This window comes from Leucoraja erinacea, chromosome 12 (genome assembly GCF_028641065.1).
Source record: "Leucoraja erinacea ecotype New England chromosome 12, Leri_hhj_1, whole genome shotgun sequence".
Taxonomy (NCBI): domain Eukaryota; kingdom Metazoa; phylum Chordata; class Chondrichthyes; order Rajiformes; family Rajidae; genus Leucoraja; species Leucoraja erinaceus.
The window spans coordinates 8,642,084-8,656,311 of NC_073388.1; the positions used below are offsets into that span (position 1 = coordinate 8,642,084).

Genomic DNA, 14,228 nt, shown 5'->3' on the forward strand with positions numbered 1-14,228 from the left:
AGACAATGGGGACCCGGCATTGGGGGGCCTCCGTGAGGGACGGTGGGAGAACAATTGGGGGGGGGGGGGGGGGGGCACTCTAGATTTAGAATCCTCTGCCCAGGGGATAAGCTTGTGTTTGTTTGTTTGTTCGTTCTGGTGAAGGCGCCGTGCACACAGCAACCAGCCAAGAGTCGCTTGTCTTTCTTATTTTTTCCCCCCACTTTTAATTCAATTTTAATTTTAAGTTTCCGTGTGCCTTGTTGTGTGTTGTGACTGTTGGCAGAACAATTTCCCTCCGGGGATGAATAAAGTTCTATCGTATCGTGCACCAAAACGTTTGTGTTGAACAAACCGTAAAGCAGTCTAAATGTGTAGAAAGGAATTTCAGATGCTGGTTTATACCGAAGATTGGCACAAAGTGCTGGGAGTAACTCAGCGGGTCAGGCAGCATCTCTGGAGAAAAAGGATGGGTGACATTTTAGGTCGGGAACCTCTTCAGACGCGACCACTTTCATCTGATGTCGATTGTCTCTGAACCGACAAACATGAAAAGTTGGCGCTAAATTCCAAAGCAGGGTAGCAAGAGAATGAGCAGAACTTTCACAACATATGACCGACTGAGAAAACTATCCATTTATTTAGAAAAAGATTACACTGGTAGAATACAGCAGATAAAAAATTCAAATGTAATTTTGAAAATTTATGACCAAACATAGGTATTCATGGAAATAGAAATCTCCTCTGGTTGTACAATTTTAACCTAATTTCATCTCTCGAGGACAATACTTGCAATTTGTTTTAAAATCTTCATGAAATAAACACAAGATGCTGCACGGGATAGTTTTAATCAGTAAACTAAACAATGGCTGATTTTAATTACACTCAATCACTATACTATTGTATACATAATATACAAATATCTTCGTTGCCGCAAAGGTGAAGATGGAAGGTTGTTGACAGCCTGTAGCAGGCATGAGCCTGCTCTCAAAATGACTACAAAATGCATGTTGTGGGTTTGCAGCGTATAGCACATTGTGCTTATATTTCATGGCAAACCACTTGTATACTGAAAATGACATGCATACAGACAAAACAGCAAGTGAAAAAGGACAACACAACTTAACTTTTAAACGATGGCCAACAGAAAAGGAGTGAAAGGAATTCAACAGAATGGTTTTAATAGGCTTCGGTTAGCTCCGCTCTCTTGATTTGCCATCCTCACAAATGAAGTCTTTGCCTTCCAAATTCAGTAGCACAAATTAATCCACGGCAGCAGCTTGTAGTCCAATGGAAATAAAAACCTGCAAATATTGAAGAAAAGGCTCATGTTTCAGAAGACAGACACATCTTTAAAGAGCGCTCTTTTAAAAAGGAAGTGAACTGCAGATGCTGGTTTATACCGAAGATGGGTACAAAATGCTGGAGTAACTCAACAGGTCAGGCAGCATCTCTGGAGAAAAGGAATAGGTCATGTTGCAGTTGTACAAGACGTTGGTGAGATCGCATTTAGAATATCGTGTTCAGTTCTGGGCTTGAAAGGGTTGAAAGGGTTCAGAAAAGATTTACGGGGATGTTGCCAGGACTGTGGGTGTGAGCTATGGGGAGAGGTTGAGTAGGCTGGGTCTCTATTCCATGGAGCGTAGAAGGATGAGAGGGCGATCTCATCGTGGAGGTATACAAAATCGTGAGATGAATAGATAGGGTAGATGCACAGAGTCTTTTCCCCAGAGTTGGGGAATCGAGGACCAAAGGACATAGGTTCAAGGTGAAGGGGAAAAGATTTAACAGAAATCCTAGGGGTAACTTTTTCACACAACGGGTGGTGGGTTTATGGAACAAGGTGCCAGATGAGGTAGTTGAGGCTGGGATTAACGCATCGTTTAAGGAACAGTTAGACAGGCACATGGATAGGACAGGTTTGGAGGAATATGGACCAAGCGTAGGTAAGTGGGACTAGTGTAGCCGGGACATTGTTGGCCGATGTGGGCAAGTTGGGCCGAAGGGCCTGTTTCCACACTGTATCACTGTGACTCCAAGGAAAAATTCTGTTCACAAATTTGTTGTCACATTGCCAATTTACAAAAAAAAAAAATTAAAACACCTCGTTTTGACAAGTTTCCACGCATGTAGAGTCAACTGCTATTCTATTTAATACCACTTGACAGGAATTGACAGCATATGTAATAATTGACACCATTGGCAATTTACTACTCACGAAACCTCTGACAATAAAACAAAATATACAACATAGCTAGTTCTATTCAAATGTGATGGATACATTCCTTAAGTAAAACTGTGATTTGGAGTGCTTAATCCCAATTTAAATCGTGATCTATTAAATAAAAAAATAAAAATCACAGGACACAGCCTTAAGATGAGAGGGGAAAGATTTAATAGAACCCGATGGGGGCAATTTCTACAGAGGGTAATGGGTATTTGGAACAAACTGCTTTATAAGGTTTAGCCTTTACCCTTCAGGGATTTGAAGCCTTATCTCGCTGCATTCATTAATCTTTCAGTTAACTTTGTTGACCTGCAACTTGTCCTTTTGGTCTCATACGGCCCAGTTAGTCCCTTGCCCTGAAGCCCTCTTATAACCATTTTTTCCAACCATGTCTTAACCTGTGTTTATCAAACTATTCCAATGTTCACCAGCATAGGACACCGAACGCAATCCAGAGGTTACAATCTTGGACTTCCTGTCCCTGAATTTCCTACCAACACTGTTGCTAAGATCTTTAGTCCGTTTTCTGTTATGGTTATATTATAATCACTACGCCTGGCAAGTTCCTTTCTCTCACACGCACACAAAGCATTCAGCACCTGGCACTGGCAAAATGCAGTGTAGCAGTTCCTGACAATCGCAGAGTTGCATGTCAATGACCCAACACCATTCCCTTTTGTGCAGTCTATAACCCCACAAACAGCCATTTACCCCACTTCACTCTAGATATCCTTGATGGCATTATTCCCAGGTAGTTACATTCCTTTAAAGTGATTCCCATTGCCCTGGATCAGCTTACTTTGGGGACTTGTAAAGAAGGGTCTCGACGCGAAACGTCACCCATCCCTTCTCCCTTCTCTCCAGAGATGCTGCCTGTCCCGCTGAGTTACTCCAGCATTTTGTGTCTACCTTACTTTGGGGACTACCCATTTACGATCATAATAAACACTGCGGTTCCTGGATGGTGCATGGCACGAAATTTTCAGACAATAGGTGCAGGAGTAGGCCATTCGGCCCTTCGAGCCAGCACCGCCTTTCAATGTAATCATGGCTGATCACCCACAATCAGTACCCCGTTCCTGTGAATCTGTGGCCCCTGGTTCTGGACTCCCCAACATCGGGAACATGTTTTCTGCCTCTAGCGTGTCCAAACCCTTAACACTCTTATATGTTTCAATGAGAATTCCCTCTCATCCTTCTAAACTCCAGAGTGTACAAGCCCAGCTGCTACATTCTCTCAGCATATGATAGTCCCGCCATCCCAGGAATTAACCTTGTAAACCTACGCTACACTCCCTCAATAGCAAGAATGTCCTTCCTCAAATTAGGGGACCAAAACTACACACAATACTCCAGGTGTGGTCTCACCAGGGCTCTGTACAACTGAAGGACCTCTTTGTTCCTATATTCGATTCCTCTTGTTATAAAGGCCATGCCATTTGCTTTCTTCAGTGCCTGCTGTACCTGCATGCTTACTTTCATAGACTGATGTGCAAGGACCCCCAGATCCCGTTGTACTTCCCCTTTTCCCAATTTGACGCCATTTAGATAGTAATCTGCCTTCCTGTTTTTGCTACCAAAGTGGATAACCTCACATTTATCCGCATTAAACTTAATTTGCCATGCATCTGCCCATTCCCCCAACCTGTCCAAGTCACCCTGCATTCTCATAGCATCCTCCTCACAGTTCACACTGCCCCCCAGCTTTGTGTCATCCGCAAATCTGCAAACACGAGTCATTCAGGCTCAGAATTCTTAACCTTGCCCCAAAGCAACAGGTGGAATTTCTACAAGTATACATGGGGCATCCTTGTGATATGCAAAATTCTGGCATCATAAGTTCACGTGATAGGAGCAGTTAGGCCATTCGGCCCATCACGTCTACTCCGCCATTCAATCATGGCTAATCTATCTCTCTTCTCGGAACCCCATTCTCTTCCCTTCTCCGCTTAACCGCTGACACCTGTACTACTCAAGAATCTATCTATCTCTGCCTTAAAAATATCCACTGACGGCCTCCACAGTCTTCCGTGGCAAAGAATTCCACAGATTCACCACTCACTGACTAAAGAAATTTCTCCTCATCTCCTTCCTAAAAAAAGTCCTTTAATTCTAAGGCTATGGTCGCTAGTCCTAGACTCTCCCACGAGTGGAAGCATCCTCTCCACATCCACTCTAACCAAGCCTTTCACTATTTTCCGACTCAAGCACCCGACAGCCCCATGTTCGCTTCTGTTTGATAATTTACGATGATGCAACCTTTACTCCATTTAACGCTGCATGCAATTCTCTTTTCGGACAAAAATATTTCCCAACATCTCATCACATACATTTAGTGATGCTTTGCCTTCTGCACAATGATTGGGCAGATTCACTTAACATTGTGCTTACCAAGTTTTGATCACGTTAGAACAAAAAGTGCAGGAATAAACTGGTAATGACCTGCTTTCCCATTAATGCAAAAAAAAATAAAAAATCTTAACTAAATTGACTATTTTACACCAAACTCAATATCTTACCACGAGTTGTGTCATTCTTCATTATCTGTGCTTTTCTGAGGATTTATGAGTAAGATTGTTAAGAAAAATTTCTGAACCACTTGACGTTTATTGTAAACCTCAGAAAGAACAACAACATCATTATAAAACTGAAGCTATTGTGCAACCTGTCCATGAGTTTGCTATACATGACCAGGGGACACAATCAACTTGCTCTGCGAGGCGAGACTTCAAATGCAAACAAAATAATTTATGATGTCTCGGAGTTGTTGTATGTAGACAAGTTAAAGATTTTACACTTCAAAGAAAGGTCAACAAATCTAGTGTTGGCTGAACTGCCAATTTCCACAAGCATAAAATCAATTAAAAGGATATTGTTTTTTGTCATCTTTCAATCCTCCACTCTCACGCTTCTCTTTCTTCTCTCCTTTATCATGTCTGGACTCCTGTTAAGCATATTAAATAAATGTTAGAAATTCATACATATTAAACATGTTACAAATCTTGACAGGTTAAACTGATCTCGGCCACACTTACTGCATCCTCCAAGAAAAAAAAAAGCAGCAAAGAATTGCTGAATATGAAGATTTTTTTACACACAAGCATCAAACGTAGCTATGGCATTTAGCCGCTCTGGTCAGTTAGTCCATGTTCCCTTTTGGTGGGTTATTCTCACAAACTCTATTTTACTCCTCGTACCCTCTAGACTCGAGTCAAAGACTGAGAGCAAAACTTTAAGCTGGGAGGGGCAAAGCTTAAAGTTTTTCTTTTACAAAGAGGGTGGCGGGTACGTGGAATACTCTGCCAGGTATTTAGGAGACTTTTAGACAGGCACATGGATGTGCAGGGAATGGGGGGGGGGGGGGAATATGGGTCACATGCAGACAGATGCGATTAGTTTATATGGGGTACATGTTCAGGACAGACATTGTGGGCCAAAGGACCTATTCTAGTGCTGTACTGCTTTATGTTCTGTTTCGCTTTGTCAAGAACATATTGTGCCCAATTTCTGACACGCCAAACAAGTATGCATGTATTCAGCCAGCACTCCTGCCATTAAACGGTAATTGATGTTCCAGGTTTGTTTATTCCATTGTGGCATTTCATATTATTATTATTATTATTTTTTTTAAACTTGTTTTCTCTGCATTTCTCCACTTGAAGGAAATAACAAATCTTTAAAAACAGAAACGGTGAAGCCCAGCGTATTGCCTGACCTGCCAAAGGTGAATTGGGATGAGGCTGGCCTTTCGGTATGAAGCAACCCCGCTTTTGCCTCGGACTTGGGAAGTGGTTGCAAAAGTAGGGAACACATTTGAGGGGATGACGTTTCCCAGAATCTCCAGAGTAAAATTTAATGAAGGGATGGAAATAGAAAGGCAGCTGGAATGCTGGCATGCTCGTTGGGAGATAACAAGTTTTAAAGCGGGTTCCAATTTCCAGTCCTTATTTGTTGGAGCAACTAATGATAGAGTCATAGAGTGATACAGTGTGGAAACAGGCCCTTCGGCACAACTTCGGCCCAACAGGCCCTTCATGACATGACCTCCCAACTCCTATACTCAATACTCTGGCTGATGAAGGCCAATGTGCCAAAAGTATTTTTGAACACCTGATCTCCCTGCAACTTCACCTTCAAGGAACCATGCACCTGTACTCCTGGATCCCTCTGCTCAACAACACTACCCAGAGCATTACCCTTCACTGTGTAGGTCCTGCCCATGTTAGACTTCCCAACATGCAGCAACTCACATTTCTCCGTTTTAAATTTCATCAACCATTCCTCAGTCCAACTGGCCAATCGATCAAGATGCTGCGGCAACTTTTCACAACCATCTTCACTATCTGCATAACCACCCACTTTTGTATCATCTGCAAATTTACTAATCTTGCCGTGTATGTTCTCCTCCAAATCATTGCTATTGATGACTAACAATAACGGGCCCAGCATCGAACCCTGAGGCACACCACTAGTCACAGGCCTCCAGTCCAGGAAGCAACCTTCCACCATCATCCTCCTTCCTTCATGAAGCTAATTTTCTATCCATTCAGCTATCTCTCATTGGATCCCATGCAATCTAACCTTCCAGAGCAGCCTACCATGCAGAACCTTGTCAAATTCTTTGCTGAATGGCTGTTGCATGTTAAATTATAAATTAGTCCCTGTAACTTTTCTTATCACATATTATAAACTGGAAATGTACTATTATGACTGACAAATTCTTTGCGTATATACATTTCTAATATAATGTACAGATAAGTGTACTGAATACCTTACACCATGAAAATAAGAGGGCTAATCTATACAATTGATCTTCAATTTCATTTTTTTCAGTGTCAATATGTGCAGGACATTAAAAAGTATACAATAGTTCAGCTGCATATTTAAAGACAAGAGCAAAAAGGAATCCATAATAATCATGGAACTGAAAAATATACAGCTGAAACAATAATCCGATTTTTTTTCAGATACCAATGGATCTGCTATAGGCAGGTAGAAGATAGAATTTTAATCTAGTTTCTGGGAATTGCATTTATTTGAACCGTACCAGCAGAAGAAAGCAAGTGCTTCATGACTGAAGCTGCTAATTCTGCCGTGCTCAAAGCCAAATGCGAGATTTTGCTTTACAATAAAGTATTATAAACTCGTAAATTTTGCAATATGTTTTCTTAACTTTGCAGTTTCTTGTCAAAAAACAAATTATTCATAGAACTGTACCTTTTTGCTGCCTGTTGAACTTTTCTCTATTTTTTCTAATTTGATGGAGTCATTTTTATCTCTGTCTTTGCCAGAGGCAGATTTTGAACTCTTATTTTTATCCTTCTCATTTGAGCGTGGGGAATCCACAGGACTTTCGCTTTTGCTCCGTTTCCCTGAACCACCTGTCAAACATACAATTTTTAGTGAATACAACATTAATAATCCAACAACCTGGCTTGCTTTAAGTGGCAGATAAGACAAAAATTGCTAGCGTAACTCAGCAGGACAGGCAGCATCTCTGGATTGAAGAAGTGTGTGACCATTCGGGTTCAGACCCTTCTTCAGACTAAGTGGTAACAGGCTTGATTGAGTCAAGCACAAAAATGTAGGCTACTTCAATGCAATATTGACATGTATAGAGGTGTCAATAAACAGATGAACCTTCTCCTCAATAAATTAATGAAGTTCCATGGCATCATTAAAAAAAAGCCAACAAAATGAAAATAGCATCTTCTCTTTTGAATCCCCTTGCAGTGCAGTGGCAAAACAAAGCAGACACTTAATATGATTTAGCTATTCAACTTCAGTACACGACTCCCTATAGTTCAATATTTTGATTGAAGGCTAATGTTCATAGGGCCACAGTGGTCCAAGTTGAAATGAACTTTTTCAAATAACATCATTAATGTCGATTTGTTCTATGTTTCTGTATGCAATATTGAAATGTAAAAAGGTAAATCTTAAACACATCGCTCAGTTATTTATTCAAAAATTCTAGGTTGAATGGCTCCAGAAAAAAAAAAGTAAGGATAACATAGAAAATAGAATTTCTGCAGGAGTATCCCCTTGCGGCCCTAGTCGAGCCTGCACAGCCATTTAATATGATCATGGCTGATCATCCAACTTCAGTATCCCAACTCCCTATAGTTCATATATTTTGAATCCCCTTAGCCACAAGGGCCACATCTGGTCCAAGTATAGCCAATGAACTGGCCTCAAAAACCCTCTGTGGCAGAGATGACGAGATTCACCACTCTCTGTTGAAAAAAAGTTCTTCTCATCTCGGTTTTAAAAATGTAAATCCTTAACATGACCCCAGTCCCTGGATTTATTAAAATTTCGGGTTGAACAATCATCCTGCCTAGCCTGTCCAACCCCTTAAGAAACTCATATTTAGAGCAGTACAAGCAACCTTAATAAATATTCCCTCATCTCTTGTAGAAATAAGGAACTGCAGTCGGTGGTGAATGCACAAAAGGACACAAAGTGTTGTGAGTAACTCAGCAGGTCGGGCAGCATCTATGGAGAAAGGGTAGGTGATGTTTCGCGTCGGGACCAGTCTTCAGTCTGAAGTAGGGTCTCAACCCGAACCGTCACCTATCCCTGTTCTCGTGAGATGCTGCCTGACCTGCAGTTACTCCAATGCTTTATACGCTCTCTCATCTCTTCATAGGGGTAATTTCTTCCTCTTTTTCTGAATGACTCACAATTACCATTGGGACAATGACATGCTGCAAAATGGCAACATGTTCTGGGTTACACATGGGTGGTGTCACCCGAGAGCAATGAAGCCCATACCGTGAGAAAAGAGGTTGGCACAGCCTGGTGCACAATGCATGCTAAATTATGCAAGCCGCAGTTTCTAACAGAACTCCTGGCATTCGTCAATTCATGACATAGCCAATTTGTGCATTAGCGGAGAAACCTCATTTTCCACAGGATGAATCTGTCAAAAAACTCTATCATTGACTCCTCAACGATTCGAGACACACAAGCCAGACACAACATGCTGGAGTAACTCAGAGAATCAAGCAGTATCTCTGGAGAAAAGGAATAGGTGAGGTTTTGACCGACTCAGGCCGACTGAGACCCACCTTGGGAGGGATTAGAGGGCAAAGGGGGTGAGCTTTCTAAAAATACTTAGCTTTAAATTAATGATTAATTAATTTTATATGCTTTGATTTCCTTATTAATTTACTTTTTTTTTTTAATTGTTTATTTGCTTCAAATTTAATTGCTTCACCTCGATTGACAAATAGTTAAAATAAAATCAATTAAAATCATCAATAGCTTTGCTCATGCAAATTTGCCCTCAGCTTTGCTGGTAAAGATGGCACATAGAAACATAGAAACATAGAAATTAGGTGCAGGAGTAGGCCATTCGGCCCTTCGAGCCTGCACCGCCATTCAATATGATCATGGCTGATCATCCAACTCAGTATCCCGTACCTGCCTTCTCTCCATACCCTCTGATCCCCTTGGCCACAAGGGCCACATCTAACTCCCTCTTAAATATAGCCAATGAACTGGCCTCAACTACCCTCTGTGGCAGAGAGTTCCAGAGATTCACCACTCTCTGTGTGAAAAAAGTTCTCCTCATCTCGGTTCTAAAGGATTTCCCCCTTATCCTTAAGCTGTGAGTCAAGTCGGGGATTGTTCTGGGGTCTCTACACTAAGCTGTAGGCAGCCCACACTACTGGGTTTGGGGCTGTGGAGGGTCAGTAAGATCAGTCAGCTCACATTGCCGTGCATAAACCAGATACCAGGCTGCAGGCCAAGTCCAGCATGATCCAGCCCACCTTATACACTATCATGACAGCTTATCGTTTGACTAACAGCCAAACAATGCATTACTTAAAAATATATCCGGTCTCCATTTTATGAATTCATAATAATCATGTAAATGTTGAGAAAGCTGCAGAGCCAGATGATAAAATGTGTCCATTAACAGATTTTAAGTAAAAAGAAGTGGAGCACTTAATCATAACACAATGCTCCAGATTTTAGCTTAAAAACTTATCTGCCGAGAAAGTGCCCATAAATCTTTCTTTTGAGATTGGTCATAACAAGGTCAATAAGACACTACATTTAATTATGAAAGATTTTGGGTTATCCACTGGATCAGTCTTTTATCGTGTCTCCCATTGAAACTCCGTGATCATTTTCCGCTCTACAAACCATTTATCTATGCTCGCTGCAGGGCCCTCCATAATGTTTAGGACAAAGACCCATCATTTATTTATTTGCCTCTGTACTCCACAATTTGAGATTTGTAGTAGAAAAAAAAAAATCACCTGTGGTTAAAGTGCACATTGACAGGTTTTAATAAAGGCCATTTTTATACATTTTTGTTTCACCATGTAGATATTGCAGCAGTGTTTATACAAGTCCCCCATTTTAGCGCACCACAATGTTTGGGACACAGCAACGTCAGGTGAATGTCATGTTTAGTATTTTGTTGCATATCCTTTGCATGCAATGGCTGCTTGAAGTCTGCGATTCATGGACGTCACAAGTTGCTGGGTGTCTTTTCTGATAATGCTCTGCCGGGCCTGCATTGCAGCTATCTTTAGCTTATGCTTGTTTTGGGGGCTAGTCCCCTTCAGTGTTCTCTTCAGCATAAAAAGCATGCTCAATTGGGTTCAGATTCGCTGATTACTTGGCCATTCAAGAATTGACCATTTTTTATCTTTGAAAAACTCCTTTGTTGATTTAGCAGTATGTTTGCGATCTTAGTCTTGCTGCAGAATGAAGCCCCGGCCAATGAGTTTTGAGGCATTTGTTTGAACTTGAGCAGAAAGGATGAGTCTTAACACTTCAGAATTAATTATGCTACTACCATCCGCAGTTGTATCATCAATGAAGATAAGTGAGTCAGTACCTACAGCAGCCATACATGCCCAGGTCATAACACCCCCACCACGTTTTTCACAGATGTTTCTGGTATGCTTTGGGAGGTCTTGGGCAGAAATTTTCCTTCTCTCCTCTATACTCGTTCCATCACTCTGCGTGAGGGCCTGAGCATCTTCATCTCATCTGCCCACAAGACCTCGGAAGGTCCCGACCACGGTGAACTGTGGTTGCTCTTTAGGGGAGGCTACTTCTATGGTGCCTTCCTCACCTTGGTGCCATTGAGTTTTTGCAGCGTGGACTTTCTGTGTTTGCATCTTGCAGTGTAACCTCTTTTATTTTTAATATGTTGATTAGTCTTCTTATTTATTTTTAGTGATACTGACTAGACAAGGGAAATCCGAATTTGACTCCTGACAAAGATGAGGTGATATGTCAGACAGGTGTTTGGGCAGTTTTTCTCTCCTCTATACTAGACTCTTGATCACTCTGATATCAGTTAATCTTCATCTCATCTGTCCACAAGACCTTTTTCCAGAACTGTGGTTGCTCTTTTAAGTACTTCTTGGCAAACCGTAACCTGGCCATCCTATTTTTGCAGCTAACCAGTGGTTTGCATCTTGCAGTGTAACCTGTTTCTGTTCATGAAGTCTTCTGCGGACAGTGGTCTTTGACAAATCCGCACCCGACTCCTGAAGAGGGTTTCTGATCTGTCGGACAGGTGTTTGGGAATTTTTCTTTATTATAGAGAATTGCTTCTATCATCAGCTGTGGAGGTCTTCCTTGGCCCGCCAGTCCCTTTGCAATTAGTAAGCTCCACCAGTGCTTGTCTTTCTTCTTAATGATGTTCCAAACAGTTGCAGTTGGTAAGCCTAAGGTTTGACTGATAACTCGAATCATTTTATTCTTGTTTCTCAGTCTCATAATGGCTTGTCTTTCATTGGCTCAACTTTGGTTGTCATGTTGATAAACAGCAATAAAAGTTTCCAAAGGTGATGGATAGACTGGAGGAAAGACTAGGTGCTGCAAGCTCCCTTATACCTGCATTAAGGAGGCAATTAAACACACCTGAGCAATTACAAATGCCTGTGAAGCCACGTGTCCCAAACATTATGGTGCCCTCAATGGGGGGGGGGGGGGGGGGGGATATATAAACACTGCTGTAATTTCTACATGGTGAAACCAAAATGTATATAAATATCCTTTAATAAGCTCTGACAATGTGCACTTTAACCACAAGTGATTTTAAAAAAAAAATCACAAATCTCAATCTTTGTCCCAATCATTATGGAGGGCACTGTATACTCGACAGCCATCGAATGGAGTTATCCACCCCGGTCTTTCCTAATTCCACCTGTGCACCATCAGCTCCTTCTCCTTGGTTATTGGGCATGCATAAACCAGGGTACTGCCCCATTCACCTCTACCCCATTGTAGACATTGGTCTTTGTCTATGGAACCGATGCTCTACAATGCTGAGAACTGTGTTCTGCACTCTATCTTCCCCTTTGTTCTATCTATTGTACATGAGTTTGACTTGGGTGCATTTCTGTATTCTACTATCTCAAGAGTCAAGAGAGTTTTATTGTCATGTGTCCCAGATAGGACAATGACATTTTTGCTGATCTGATTGCATACAAAGCAAAGCATTTGACTATATACCTCAGTACACTTGACAATAATAAACCCGAACATGATCTAAATCTAAACTGATTTGGATCTGATTTGATATGAATTCTTACCCGTTCCATTTTCATCTTTACGTCGTTTTGATTCTTGTATGCTCTCTCGTTCACTATTTGAATGATCCTGAGAAGAAAAAACAAAAAATCCTACCTAGAATAACAAAAGAACATTCAAGAGGGAATTCCTGCTGAAATATATTTGCAGATGCTACATACATGATTTTATATCCTCAAGTCCCAGATTAATCAAATCAAATGCAAGAAATATATTTAATATCACTCCAAGCTGCTTCCAATACATTAATACAAGGCAAGATAGGTCAAAAGACAGAAGAGAACAATGCTTGGCAAAAACGGTAGCAAGCCATTATTGCTCAATATAATATTGAACATGACAATACATGTCAATGGCAGAAACCCCCACAAGGTGTAAAAATGTGTATTAGTTCTGGCTTATATCTGATCCACTATCAAGCTCACCCTTTTGCGCTCTTTTCGTTCTTTATCTTCTTTCTTTTCCCTCTCTCTTGATCGATCCCTTAACTTTTCCACTTCTTTCTTCTCCACCTCCCTTTCTTTACTCTTTGACTGCGTGCCTGTACTATGGTTGGTTTGATGCGGGCTATGATGCTGTTAAAAATGATGCAAGGCACACTTATGATGACACCATCTCAATAGAACTAAACAACACGTTCCATGAAGTTCAAACAAAATACCCTCTTTCACACTGCGACAAAGTCAATGCAATAATAGTACATTTGCTTGCTAGCTGGCTTTATGCTGTAAATACACAGTTGAAAACAAGGCCAATTTCTCTCAGGTCTTCACAGAAAAGCTTTAAAAGTATGTAGAATGAACATCAGTCATTGAAGTCTGGAGATTAAAGTTGCAATTGATAGTTGAATTAAAAATTTGAAAATGCAGAATTTCTTTAAATGTATGAAAATATATTCCATTTCAAAACTTAAGTCACTTGTTAACCTGCCAGAGAAAAGGCAGAACTTTCCATGACCAATTAACAGCCACAACCAAATTCCAGATTCTCCCAACCTTCCAAGAGTCAACATTGAGATTTCAGATGTGCCACCAATTCACGAGGATTTATTTCAATTTTGGTTGTACATGGGGTCCCCGGGTTACAGACGACCTGACTTATGGAAATCTGCTCTTACACAAGTTCTCCCACACACTGTTAAAGCATTTTAAGATATTAATAACACATATACATTTTGCAGTATTCATTAATAATTGGATACAACATATACACACACACAACTGAAAAAAGGGTCCTGGCCCTAAACCTTACACGATTTTTTTTCTCCAGAGATGTTGCCTGACCCGCTGAGTTACTCCAGTACTTTTTGTCACAGTTTAAGGATAAGGGGGAAATCTTTTTGGACCGAGATAAGGAAAACATTTTTCACACAGAGAGTGGCGAAATCTCTGGAATTCTCTGCCACAGAAGGTAGGTGAGGCCAGTTCATTGGCTATATCGAAGAGGGAGTTAG

The 14,228-nt window shown here is 41.0% G+C and overlaps 1 protein-coding gene across 6 annotated transcripts in view; it reads right to left on the bottom strand.

Moving 5' to 3' along the window:
- Positions 1 to 594: 594 nt before the first annotated feature.
- The window catches only part of thoc2 (THO complex 2), a 105,507-nt gene continuing 91,873 nt past the window's right edge, over positions 595 to 14,228 (bottom strand). For 2 of the 6 annotated variants that reach the window (XM_055643553.1, XM_055643551.1), the window contains 6 exons: positions 13,201 to 13,350; positions 12,778 to 12,844; positions 7,424 to 7,587; positions 5,080 to 5,150; positions 4,726 to 4,774; positions 595 to 1,283 (listed from right to left, as the gene is read on the bottom strand). In XM_055643553.1, coding sequence (XP_055499528.1) covers positions 4,747 to 4,774; positions 5,080 to 5,150; positions 7,424 to 7,587; positions 12,778 to 12,844; positions 13,201 to 13,350 — 480 coding nt within the window. In that variant the 3' untranslated portion in view covers positions 595 to 1,283; positions 4,726 to 4,746. Of the gene's footprint in view, positions 1,284 to 4,725; positions 4,775 to 5,079; positions 5,151 to 7,423; positions 7,588 to 12,777; positions 12,872 to 13,200; positions 13,351 to 14,228 lie in introns of those variants that run through there. The other 4 variants (XM_055643552.1, XM_055643549.1, XR_008724310.1 and 1 more) reach the window with 2 other exon arrangements.